We start from the raw sequence: 13960 nt of genomic DNA, 5'->3' as shown, positions 1-13960 counted from the left end.
AAAAACTAAAATGATCTATTTTTGTTTTCTAAAACACACAAGTCTCATATATAGTTAAGACTCTTAAAATCAAAGCCCACGATCTTCTCTTTGAATCTTGACTTCTGAAAGCAGACCAAGATGATTTAGAAATTTCTTTTTATAGCTACCTAAATGAAGATCCATCACTTCTATGTACTCCTACAGTATGTATTAGTATTTTACATTATGATGTTCCAAAATTAAGGATAACTCAACAAAAAAGTGCATTGAAAGGGAGGTGGGTTGTATTTTCTATTTTCCAATTATAGAATCAATTGACTATGTTCCAACACTAATTTCAAAAAAATTTTCTTACTCAAATTCCATAGTAAAACATCCATTACATATTCAAACTTTTACACTGTTCAGATATCACAGTAAACTGACTTAAAAGATTGAATCACAAATAAAGTGACCTCCAACCAACACCTCCCTTCATTGTCAAAGGCTGTGTACCTACTAACATTGAAGCTGTGAAGGGAAAAACTGAGAACTTGAAGGAGCTCTGGTGTGTTTTCAAGTACAGACATGAATGCAGTATAATTTTAAAGCTAAAAGTATTTTTAATTATCAAGTCTATCATTTGATACATAAATCTCCTACATTAACTCTAACACAAGATACTCTCCATTTCCCAAAGAAGCTCAACAATCCTTTTTTAGATTTCCTAAAACTATTTAAAGAAAAAAAAAAAAAAAAAAAAATACAACAACTCAGAGAAGTTGATCTCAGGGCCAGATTTACATGCCAGAGAGTCATGACTAATGGCAAGAAATTATCCTGACCTAAATGATAAATCTTAACTTACATACTTATTTCTGGTTTTCAATAGAAAATCTGACATATGGACAATTTATTAAAACTGAAAGCACTTCTGAGAAAATCAGTAAGTATAAATTAATAACTTATGATAGTTCTTAACTAATACCTGAGATCAACTTCCTGAAGATTTAGTTATCTGCACTATGTGCTAAGGGCTTCCCAAGGTGGTGCAGTGGTAAACAATCTGCTTGCCAATGCAGGAGGTACAAGAGAAGCAGATTTGATCCCTGGGTCAGGAAGAGCTCCTGGAGTAGGAAACGGCAACCTGCTCCAGTACTGTTGCCTGAAAAATCCCATGGACAGAGAAGCTTGGCTGGCTACAGTCCATAGGGTCGCAAAGAGTCAGACACAGCTGAGTGACTGAGCACACGCACTGTGTAATGAAGGCAAATACATAATCTGGTAGCATGGAGCACTTCTGGAAACAGGAAAGATCTGGATAAATGTGACTAGTTAAGATTCTAGGGGCTTGGGCACTATGAAAATTGGAGAGGGGGACACTACCAAGAGAAGCAAAGAAAACATTCACCAATTTAAAAACAGAGCAAAGGGACAAGAAGGAAAAAATCTTCCATCATTCAGTACCATGTAATTTCCTACTCTCAAGCCTGAGAGAATTCAGATTATAAGCAAATGATACTAATGGGTTATACAGGCTGAGAATACAACCAATGGTTCCATGTATTTTTGTGGGAAAATATTTTAGGTTTAAAATATCTCTTTATATATACACAGATAGATACAGATATCTACACATGTACCTAAATAAAGACATTTGCTTTTATAGGGACAAATTATCTCTGGAAGGATTCACAAGAACAGGTGACAGGCAAAGAAAACTAAAGGTTGAGACAGGAGTCAGAAGGAGACTTAACACTCTACAACTTCAGGTGCCATCTGAGTTGTGAACCATGGAGCTGAGCCTCTATAACTACCACCAATGGCAACAATAACAACCCCCAAATTCACAATCCATTTGTGTGTACATTCTGATCTTTGGTAATGGACAAAACACCAAAGTTGTCAGCAATCTTAAATATACGACTGGTTAATTAGATTATATAAATGATAATCACATGACAGACTAAAATATCAGTATAAAAAGCATCAAAAGTAAAGGAGAAAAATCTCAGGAGGAGATATAACCCTCAAAATAGCTTCTGTAGTTATGCTAACTATGTTTCAATTTGCATTCATGAATCCTACATAATATTACATAAATATTCTACATATACATTTAATATATAAATATATATAATTTCAAAATTAATTAATATTGGGTAATATATACCTTAAAGAAAAAAATATAATCTACTATAGACAATTAAAAAAATTCCTGCAAATATTTTAAGTTTCATTATATTAAGGCACTTTCTCATAATTAGAAACTTGTGTACATTTTTTTTTTTCCATTATGCAACTGTGGACATTTAAATAGATCTCAGTGAAACATTCATGCAAAAGGAATGCTTCTGGTCTTTAACTATATCCACTAAAATATTTAGATTGTGTGCACAAATGCCAAAATCGGAATTGAAAAAAAACTCAGCTGATCACCTGACTGTTCCAAATACACAAGTTTTTCCCCAAGAGAAAAGATCAGGTAATTAAATAAGTTTGCCTTTCAATACAGGTGGTTGGTAAAACGTATAAAGACACAGTACAATTTCTTGGGTTTTGTTAGTACCAAAAAAGGGGTGAAAAACTACCTAAAATATTGAGTCAAATCTATCAATATTTTAATATTTTAGTAAGTTGAGTTAAAAGGAATTCTCTCATACTACACTACAAACATAATCATTCTAACTAACTACATCATTTAACTACAGAAAAACTATAAGTGTGATTACCGTAATTAAAATGAAATTTTCGGTCTCAATTAATTTAACCTTATAATTCTATCAATATTTGCTTCTAGAATTATTTCACTATAAATTAAAAATTGCTCTATTTACCAGCCCTTGTTCAAACAGCTCTTTTTCTTCTATCGTCCACTTTACTGAGTAACTGGCTGGTTTTGTAGGAGAGTGTACCCTGAGGGGAAAAAGAGGAATTGCAAAAAAATTTCTGAAATGGAACATTCCATATTTATGCAGCTAAAGGTTATAGATAGCCATGGGCTAAACTTAATACTTTTTGAGTCTAAGAATTAAAAAGAAGAGAAGAAAAAGCAGGCCGCAGCCTCCACCTGGGGGACCAGATTTACCCTGTCTTATATACTTCTCTAGCTCAGGACAGGAGCCCCCAAAGACATAATAATCCTTGGGTCTGAGTGAAGATAACACTAAAAGACATCAAAGGAAATAACAAATAGGCTTCCTTAGATTGGACACAAAGCAGCAAATGTTAATACATCTCCAAAACCTGAGAGGCTTGTCAGAGATAAAACTGGCTCTAGAAATATCATCCGATTCTTCTATGTAAATCTATGTAAATATCAAGCTGGAAAAGAGGTAAAAGTACTATGACATTATAATTATTGCTTTTGAAATGCAGGACATTAAGAAATTAAAAATAAAATTGAGATGAAGCCAGCTAATTTGATTGACGTGAACCATTAATCTTTCCTTTAACTTCATTTTTTAGTTGTTGTTGCTTGTTCAGCAAAATGCAAAAGCCAAAGTCTGTTCAGTGCTCAAACTCTTGGTAATTACAAGTCTACCCTCTAAGGGATTATAAACATGCAAGCTTAGAAACACTGAATAACATCAAACCTTCTTCAATTACAGGGAAAGGATGTTTATAAAACAGTTAATACTTAACTTCTCTAGATAATTTTTAAAAACTACAAATTTAAATTAAAGTTTTATTTGAAACAACTGAAAATTAACTGACAGGGGCAACAGAAATCAAGTCAATCCATAATATATTAGAGGGCAGCTTAAAAAAATTTCCCCACAAACCCCTAGAAAACCACCTTTTCCATAGTTTAATAAAATTGCCTATGTAGGGCCATAAAGATTCTGACAAATAAATAATATAAAATTATCTTGTAACATTCCAACATTTGTACAAGAAAACTTGATTTTATATTTGTGTAAACCAAAGGTCAAGAGGATTTTTCCACAGGCCAATTATAACTTGTTTAATTTTCCCATAATTTTTAACTAATCAAAAAGAGTTTAAAGTATAAAACATAAGTACATACATGATTTTTGCTGTTTTCTGCAGACTGCACCACATGAAAAAAGAAAATAAGGAAGCTTGTGAAGTTTTTAAAAATACAATTCAGGCTTTTAAAAGTATTATAAATTGATTGTACCTCTTCAAGTATTTTTTATCATCTTCCTTTTGATCAAGCCAGAATTTTCCTGGAAGTGACTTACTGGATAAGTAATACCTGTATAATTATTAAAGAAACTTTTAAAACAATAATAAAGTCCTATAAATTCTTATGCAATTTGTATAAAGCAGGCACTCACATATCCTGAAAGTCACACTTAAATTCAAGTGAAACCAATTCTTCTCAAAAAATTTTCCAGGTGTGTAATAACAAAAATGTTTCTATCTTACAGGGTTTTGTCTGGATTAAATATTACATGTGAAGTCACACATACACAGTATCTGCACAAAATGTATACTACCTAAATGGTAGTTTCTCTTTCTTCCCTGTTAGAAGTGGCTAAGAAAAGATATATCCTCAATGTTTTATTTAAATCTTTTTTTCCTAACACATATGGAGAACTAACAGATGAATCTGATTGGTCATCCAGGATAATTCAGGAGTATCTGCTTTCATGTTTCTGAAGGTAACAGAGAAGAGTTTAGGGTTGCTCTCTACCCTAACAAATATAACGAACGCTTGGGTCAAATCTACCTCTCAGACTGATTAAACCTAACCTATACTGTTATACTTTTAGATTCTTCACTTAACAGATATTGACTATGTATCATGTACATGAGGCATCATGGCAGATATGAGGTGCTGAAGACAAGGATAGAAGAAAACATTATCCTTGTTTATCGAAGAGCTCACATGGCTTTTACTATCATTACTTTGTTCCCAAGTCTGGAAGTGAACCACTGACTACCTAAATATTCATTAATCTAGAATGAGACTGTTCAACACATTGGCCAATAGCCACATGTGTAGCTACTGAATACCTGAAATGTGGTTAGCACAAACTGAGATGTACTGTAAGTATATAAAATGCACACTGGGTTTCAAAGAGTATAAAGCAAAGAATGCAAAACATCTCAATGTTTACATATTAAATGTTGAACTATATTTTAAATATACTGGGTCAAATAAAATGTTATTATAATTAATTTTCCCTGTTTTAAACATGGCTACTAGAAAACTGTAAATGACATATGTGACGTGCACTATTTTCTACTGAAAAGCAATGATCCAGGCTATAGCTGTAACGTTTGGGGACAGCTGGTGAGTAAGAAAGCCTAAAAGGGGTTTACCTATGAGAATTAAAGGTACACAGACACCCTGAAAACAACACAGCAATAACTGGGAGTAAAAGGAACAGAAATTCTGTCTTAAAAAGGAGATAAAAATCCATGAAACACAGATGAGTTGAAAACAAACCACTCACTACTTTACTTAGAGTTACATTAATAATTTTTACAAATCAGAAAATCAGAAAACTTTTTATTCAATCCTTTTATTTTACATGTAAAAAAATATATGAGTTCCCCAAAATTTAAGTTGCAAATATCACAAATAGATGAAAGAAACAGGGCAATAAGCCAGTGGCTGAACTGTGAATAAGGACCTACAACTTCTGGGAGGAAAAAATCTTCATTCTATAGTTTTGTGCTTTTTACTTAGATTGCTCCCAATAACACCTATAAATTGGTAGAGTAAGAACCGAGAACTTTTACATATTCTAATTTTGTGTCTTTGGACAAAGTAATATCTCATACAACTGAAAATGGAGGTCTGGACTAGAAAATTTGGACTTAAACTAAGGATTCTAGCTGATTTAAAACACGCTATAGGGAACTCCCTGTTGGTCCATGGTTAGGACTTCACACTTCCCCTAAAGGGAGAATAGGTTCAATCCCTGGTCTGGGAACTAAGATCCCACATGCCATGTGGCATGGCAAAAAGATAACAAAATAAAAACAAAACAACAACAACAAAAAAAACTCTATAATTTCTGTCCAATATTAAGGTAATTAAAAGAGTTGGTTGACAACAGAAACTCAGAAGTATTGGGTCAGATCTCAGACTTAGTGGTAAAACAGAATAGGTAGGTAACATTATATACTAGCATTATATCTAGCAACTAACAGTGGTCTCTTTTGTAAGTTTTGCATTAACGGATTTTTAACCCTGAAATCTTTACTTTCCTCATAGTCAATAAAGGATACTCTTCTTCCAACAACATTTTCTCAATGACAGCTCTGTTCTCTTCACTGATGGTGCTATCCAGAGTCCAAGGCTATTAAAAAAAAGGAAGAATAATTTTTTTTATTTACTGCTTTTTGAAACCAACTACTGTTTTGTTAAATGAAAATACACAATAATATGATTACAAATAATAAAGCTACCATTTACTGAGCACACAGACGTATCTTTGGATTCCCATGATAATGCTGAGACAGGCATCACTACTTCACAGATGCATTCATAGAAGCACTCACTAATGCTTCAAGCGGGAAAGAAGAGACTTGAGCCTTAGATTCCTAGGCTCTGGCTCCTAGTCATGATAAAGTAATAATGGTTATCCTGTATGAGGATCTATTAAGATACTATTAAGATTTTGCTAGATACCTCACCTATTAATATTTCCAAAACTCACCACAATTCCTTTTTTCCCCTTAAGCCACAATCTTTGCGTACTTCTTTTTAACTCTTAAAACGTAAACATTTTCAGCCAAGTCTCTTTTCCAAGCTCTATTTAGACTGTTATAACTAACTACCCACTCAAAATTTCCACTTGGATACCTAATAGGCTTCTTAAACTTCACATATTCAAAACAAAATTTAACAAAGCAGAACCTTCACCAGCTTCTCTCCTGCCCTCCCAGTTTTGTAAGCAGCATTACTTACTAGTCACCAAGCTGTTCTAACCTGAAACCCAGGAATCATCCTGGATTCTTTCCTTTTCCCTCAATCCCCAAACCCAATATAACAAGCATTTCTACCACCAAAACATAATTCAAATCTGTCAACTTCTGCCACAACCTGAGGCCAAGCCATCACCAAATCTTGCTTAGGTCCCTACAAACGTTTCCTAACTAGCCTTTCTCGTTTTCTCCCTGCCTCCTGTTGGTGTGGCAGGGCCATCATTTGCCTCCCCAACCTGTCAGAGCTCTCACCTCTCCCCCTTCCCTACTATATTCTAGATACTGGACTTCAACAACAGCCTTCGTGCTGCTGTTCTTTCTGCATATAGTATTTTTCCTCTACTCTTCACATTCCTACTCCTATTTTCAACTTAAATGTCACCTTCTCAGTTTCCCTCACCATGTCTGTCTTGATTATGGTTGTATTCCCCAAAACCTGGCCTGGTGTGTGGCACATAGTAAGTACTCAATAGCTGTTGTTCAGTCACTAAGTTGTGTGTGACTCTTTTGTGAACCCATGGACTGCAGCCCACCGGGCTCCTCTGTCCATGGGCTTTCCCAAGCAAGAATACTGGAGTGGGTCGCCATTTCCTCCTCCAGGGGATCTTCCTGTCCAGGGATCGAACCCGCATCTTCTACAATGGCAGGGGGTTCTTTACTGAGTCACCAGGGAAGCCCAAGTACTCGATAAATAACTGTTAAATGAAGAAATGAACAGCGTAACAATCCCCATATTTTAGATGAAGAAACTGCAGTTCCTAAATCTGATAAGTGGTAGAGCACCAATTTGTACCTAAATCTAGCTGGCAACAAAGTTGTTTCCCAGAAGTCCATTTTTTCAGTCAAAAGAAAAAAGAATACCTTCTATTTTTAAGTTAACAAAAAGGTTTCACTATATTACCTCTGTGACCACTGAGAACTACCACCAAGTTAAAAAAAAAAAAGAGATACTCTGGGCACTGAGTAATAGCTTAATATACCTGATATTTCCATAAAATACTTACAATAAGACCATTCTCAGTTCTCCATGATGAATCAAGATAATGATCTTGTAAAACAGATGCTGTATTTTCATCACTTCTGTAATAATTGAGAAAATAGGTATGACAGTGAAATTATACCAGTTAATGAACATAATTTACACAGCACAGTGACTGACAGGTTTCATATGTTAAACAAATATTTAGTTCCTTTCTCCATCCTATTTCAACTGCCAAATATAAAGTTTGTTTACTCCTCTGTTTCCCAAGAATAAACAACTCCATGAGGAAAAAACTACCTCCAAACAGCAACCACACACAACATGTTCTGTGGCTATGAACCAACGCTTCAGATTTCTTTTGATGAATACACACATCTATACAGGAGTTCAACTTTATGACTCATTTGGTTATATCTAAAGCATAAAAGCCACCCATTAATAGTACCACTCTCAAAATGGAAGAAAAAGCAAGACAAAATACAAGAAACAAAAGAAAATACTTGAAGGAGGACAGAACAGTGAAGAGATCTAAGAAATCTGATGTTTTAACTCACATAACAAAAATTAACGAGTTATCTGGGGGCTTTTCTATGTCCATGAGGGATTCAACTTCGTTAATTCTCAGCCTTTTAACTACTTAGAACTCTCTGAAGTCACACTTAAGAGAGTCATAGTTACTTCCACTGTTAAATGGGGAAACAATGGGAACAGTGAGAGACTTAATTTTGGGGGGGCTCCAAAATCACTGCAGATTGTGACTGCAGCCATGAAATTAAAAGACGCTTGCTCCTTGGAAGAAAAGCTATGACCAACCTAGACAGCATATTAAAAAGCAGAGACATTACTTTGCCAAAAAGTTCCATCTAGTCAAAGCTTTGATTTTTCCAGTAGTCATGAATGGATTTGAGAGTTGGACTATGAAGAAAGCGGAGCGCCAAAGAATTGATGCTTTTGAACTGCGGTATTGGAGAAAACTCTTGAGAGTCCCTTGGACTGCAAGGAGCTCCAACCAGTCCATCCTAAAGAAATCAGTCCTGAATATTCATTGGAAGGATGGATGCTGAAGCTGAAACTCCAATACTCTGGCCACCTGATGTGAAGAGCTGACTCACTGGAAAAGACCCTGTTGCTGGGAAAGATTGAAGGCAGGAGGAGAAGGGGATGACAGAGGATGAGATGGTTGGATGGCATCACCGATTCGATGGACATGAGTTTGAGTAAGCTCCAGGAGTTGGTGACAGGGAATCCTGGCATGCTACAGTCCCTGGGCTAACAAAGAGTCAGACTCGACTGAGCGACTGAACTGAACTGAAAGTCACAGTGTTCACTTCATATGAGGAGGCCCAATCTGTGATATGATTTAAAATTTGCTTCTATACGTTTTGAAGTTATAAAAGTTTTCTAGTTAGTGACTTTTCCCAGTCTATACTTCTTAGAAACTGCTATACCTCTTAGAAACTGCTATAATATAAAGTTTATTGTCTGTCTCATCCAATAAGAATGTGAGTTCCATAAGAGCAAGAACTTAGTTTGGATGAGTGCTATAAACCCAGAGCTAGGCATATAAACGATAATCAATATTTGTTGAATGACTGAATGAACAGGTAGGTGGGGTATGGATCAGACAGGTCTCTAGGGAGTTGGGAGTACCATCATCAGATCTGGATGTAAGAAAAGACTACTCTAACTTCAGAAAAGACTAGAAGAGGGTCAAAGAGACAGGAAGCAGTTAAGAGGGAGTGATTACATAGATACTAGAGAGAAGTGACAGTAGACCTAAAGCCTTAGACCTGAAGCACAAGCAATGTGAATAGGAAGAAGTGAACACATCTGAGAGAATACTCAGAATCAACAGACTCTCTGATAGGAGAGAGGTAAGGAAAAAGGTTAAAATCTAGATCTCTTCCCTGTATGAGCGGGTGGATGGTGCCCTTTATTGAACTAGGGAACTTGAAGAGGCAGGTTGGGTAAGGAAAGTTTCTATAAAGTGCGATTGAGGAGCTTGTGGCTCACCCAAGGGCAAATAGATTCAGGAAAATGGATAAATGGATCTGATGATCATGAGAGAGATTTGAGTTGGTGACAGATTTGGGCAATATCAGCCTGTTATTAGATGGAATTTAAGATTAACTGTCATTTGTGTGGGTCAAAATTGGTGGAACATTGGGAAAATTTCATATGGTCCAACTTAACAGAAATTTAAGCCTTGAGAGATGGACTGTATGGTCAGTAAGAAGTCTTATGACAAAAATTCCTTGGAAATACTGTGATTTAGAGAACAAGTAGAAGAAACAGAGGATAAGAAAGAATGGTAGAAGGAAAACAAAACATTTTAATGCATCTTCTAACCTTGGTAACCAGCACTTACCAAGGACTTAAAAGTGTGTTTTCAATTAATCCTCAAGATGTCATGATCAGCTATAACTGAACAATTCAGAGGGGCATCTAAGTGTTTACTCACACCAAATTCCACACGATTAGAGTACCAACACTAGGGAACAACTGTCACTAGACTGTACTGTTCATGATGCTCTACAGAATTGTGTGAGACAATGACGATGACCACCAGAAACCAACAACCGGTTACTGGTTTCATGAGACTAATGTGACGACAAGTGCCACCAGTAGACTTTGGGCTCAAACAGAATAATAAGAGAAAGGAAAGAAAAAAGAAAAACAGAAATAAAACACAATCATAAAAATAAAGAAAAACCTATGGAAAAAGGGGAAGAGTCAGTGCTCTCAGATAATCTTTGGAGTTTCCAAAGGCAGCTCATCTCTCTTGAACTTCAGATAAGAATCCCTCACACTTATTTCATACACTTATTGTGGAAAGTAAATCAAACCATGCATGCAAAAGCACTTGGTCAAGATTAACTTGATCTACACAAATGTGAAAGATTGTTATCAAAGGCTTTCTGTTCATTTGTATAGACTTGTACTGTTTTGCCTAAACATTTGAAGGAGACTTAGTTACTTTATAGTGTTTTAAGTTCAGGAAAACTAAACGGCTCTGTTTCAGTCCCTCATGGGCAGGGTTGGTACTCTTCTTCACAATTTACAAAGATGATATTATTAGGTTGGATCATGTGAAATTGTTATTTTACAGGTCAAAAATGGTCTAAGCCTCACAATTTTACCTGGCTCAATGTAGAGACTTCTAATGAATTTGTTCATAGTTATAAGCAACACAGCTGGCTGAGTTGAGAACTGAGGTCTTCTGATCCTGACCAGTCTAAGCCTCTTCTATTACTAAAAGACAATTCTGAAAGCACATCTTTAAAACCGCATGTATCAATTTCTTTTTCTCTGCAAGCAAGGAGTCAAACAGCTAGATATCTCAAGCTGGAGGCTGCTTTTTAAAAGTCACACTGCCCTGCTCTGCAGGAACTGGTACCAAATGGTGACCTCTCTCTGGGTCCTCAAAATACTATCCGTGGTGGGAAGGTAAAGAACACACTTTCAGAGCACCTCTCTTATACTAGAGCACATCCCCAAATAATTTCATTTGATCTTCACAATAACCCTATGAGGTACATAAAGTGATAGTCAGCTTACACATGAGTTGTCTGAGGCCCAAAGTCACACTGCTAGTAACTAGCTGGGTCAATACACAGCTGTCAAACTCTTAAGTCCCACCCCTTTCTTTTAGATCACGCTGCCTGTCGGGAAGTTTTTCACAACTATCCCTACGTGGAAGAGGAAACCAGAGGCTAGTAGAGACAAAACGACATGCCCAAGGTCACACGGCCTGCAAGCGAGGGAACAAGAATACCTAAGCTCGGTTCTGTCCAGGGACCGCCCCTGTTCTAATTATTTTTTGGGCGGTGGCAAGGAGGCGTGTTCTGGGGTGGCAGTAAGGGAAGAAGCAATCTAATTGCTTAAGAGTATGCAATGTGCTAGGCGCGGTCAGCGCCCTCACAGGATCCCGGTAAAAGGGCTGTCCCACGCTAGTCTACGGTACCTGCCCTCTGGGTTCAGGAGGAGCCAACAGACGGGATGGGCGAGGCGCGCCTCAGGCCGGCAGGAGACCCTGGCCCAGCGGATGGTTTTCCACTCCCCCGGCCCTTGCCGGAACCGCGGGCTTTAGAGGGTACCTCCTCACGGCCGTGTCCCTCCTCGTCTTGTGCAAGCCCAGTCTCTATCGCTCACCCAGACTGTGCCGCCGCTGGCACTATGTCCCCTTCGATATCCACATCCGCCTCTTCAGCCGCCATGATAGGACCTGACCCCAGCCGTCCTCCCGAGAGATCCCGCGAGAGGTGGAGGGCCTGAAGGCGGGGCCATGTACGTCATAGGGCGGAGTCGACGCCTCGGCCAGCTCCTTCCAGGCTGGGGAAGCGGAGTTTCAGAGAAAAGATGTTAAGGAGTTCTGGGGTTCGATCCTTTTGGCTTTTGTTGAAGAGCAGCTCAGTGCTAAAGAATCTGGTTGCGATAGGCCGGTTCGATCCCTACATTGGATCCTCTGGAGTAGGAAATGGCAACCCACTTCAGTATTCTTGCTGAGAAATCCCGTAGACAGAGGCAACTGGCAGGCTACAGTCCGTGGGGTCACCCGAAGTACTCAGGCACAACATCAAGACTAAGCTTCAGCAAAAGCCTTGGCAAGCAGCCCAGGCTTGGGTTTTGAAGAGATTGTGCTCTTGCATAAATTCTTTGGCGCCTCATTTCTCTGATTTGTAAAATGGGGATAATAATAATAATCTGCTGCTGCTTAGTCCCTCAGTTATGTCCGACTCTGCGACCCCATGGACAGAGGAGCCTGGTGGGCCACAGGCAAGAATACTGGAGTGGGTTGCCATGTCCTCCTCCACGGGATCTTTACCGTCTGAGCCACCAGGGAAGAGCTAAAATTTTTATCTAGAGTGCTGAAAATATCAAATTAGACCTACTTTGAACTGTGAAGGTGGCAACAGTGATCCTTACCTGCTGGTTTTCTTTCCTTTGCTTTTTTTCTTTTTTAAGGAATTATTCAGTACTTATTGAAGTGCTGAACATCTGTTTTATCAAAAAAATTAAAGGTATAACATGATTACATATTTTATTTTGTAGAGATCTTTACAATTAATTAAAATATCATTCTCATGACCATTGATCTTCACAATTACACAGTGAGTTAATCAGGACTGATATTATCAGTCACAGTTCTACAGATGAGGAAACTGAGGCTCCAAAAACTGAAATAACTAATGGAAAGGATAGATAGCTGGTCAAAGACAGCTGGGACCAGAATCTAGGCCTTTTGACTCTTTACTGAGTGCTTACCCTCTACACATCATGTAGCTGGAAACTGTGAAAGACAAATGCCATTTCAAAGAATTTATGGTTTCTCAAGAAATTAGATATTGGCCTTATGTATTATTCTCTCTTGGCATCTATCACTTCCATTATTGTAGCTGTTCATTCACTTGTCTGCCTCCACTGTTGGTTGATGAATTCACTAAGGACAAGCACTATATCTGCTAGTCTTTTCACTAGCCCTTATACTATCATCATTCAACAAAGTGTCTGACACACAGTAGGTTAGGTGCTTGGTAAATATTATACTGATGAATGAGTCAATCAATTCATGGAATGAGTCCTCTTCCGACACTGTTGTGAGTTTTTCCATCTCATTTTTGTTTATGCTCAATCCATAGATTAGCTGTATTATGAATGTGATGGCAGAAGATGGAGGGAAATTTTATCAAAAAGGAAGATCCGGTGTCCAGTGCTCAGAAACTGTATAGTGCCCCATCCTTAGGTCACCCTGCAGATGCTTTGTGGTTATTGTTCAGTCACTCAGACATGTCCAACTCTTTGCGACCTCATGGACTTTTGCATGCCAGGCTTCCCTGTCCTTCACCACATCCTGGAGCTTGCACGAACTCATGTCCATTGAGTCAGTGATGCATCCAACCATCTCGTCCTCTATTGTCCCCTTCTCCTCCTGCCTTCAATCTTTCCCATCGTCAGGGTCTTTTCTAATGAGATTCTTCACCTCAGGTGGCCAAAGTATTGGAGCTTCAGCTTCAGCATCAGTCCTTCCAATGAATATTCAGGGTGGATTTCCTTTAGGATTGACTGGTTTGATCTCCTTGCAGTCCGAGGGACTCTCAAGAGTCTTCT

At 37.8% G+C, this 13960-nt stretch overlaps 1 protein-coding gene across 7 annotated transcripts in view; it reads right to left on the bottom strand.

Moving 5' to 3' along the window:
* The window catches only part of MYSM1 (Myb like, SWIRM and MPN domains 1), a 41919-nt gene extending 29772 nt beyond the window's left edge, over positions 1 to 12147 (bottom strand). For 4 of the 7 annotated variants that reach the window (XR_008715965.1, XM_055585708.1, XM_055585709.1 and 1 more), the window contains exons 1-6: positions 12005 to 12147; positions 7875 to 7950; positions 6172 to 6242; positions 4106 to 4183; positions 3992 to 4015; positions 2799 to 2877 (exon numbers count right to left, since the gene is read on the bottom strand). Coding sequence is in view for 6 of the 7 variants with exons in the window: in XM_055585708.1 (XP_055441683.1) it covers positions 2799 to 2877; positions 3992 to 4015; positions 4106 to 4183; positions 6172 to 6242; positions 7875 to 7950; positions 12005 to 12069 (393 nt within the window). In the remaining variant the exon portion in view is untranslated. The other 3 variants (XM_055585710.1, XM_055585707.1, XM_055585711.1) reach the window with 3 other exon arrangements.
* Between the last annotated feature and the right edge of the window lie 1813 nt (positions 12148 to 13960).

This window comes from Bubalus kerabau, chromosome 6 (genome assembly GCF_029407905.1).
Source record: "Bubalus kerabau isolate K-KA32 ecotype Philippines breed swamp buffalo chromosome 6, PCC_UOA_SB_1v2, whole genome shotgun sequence".
NCBI classification, from domain to species: domain Eukaryota; kingdom Metazoa; phylum Chordata; class Mammalia; order Artiodactyla; family Bovidae; genus Bubalus; species Bubalus kerabau.
This window is presented reverse-complemented; position numbering and strand designations above follow the sequence as displayed.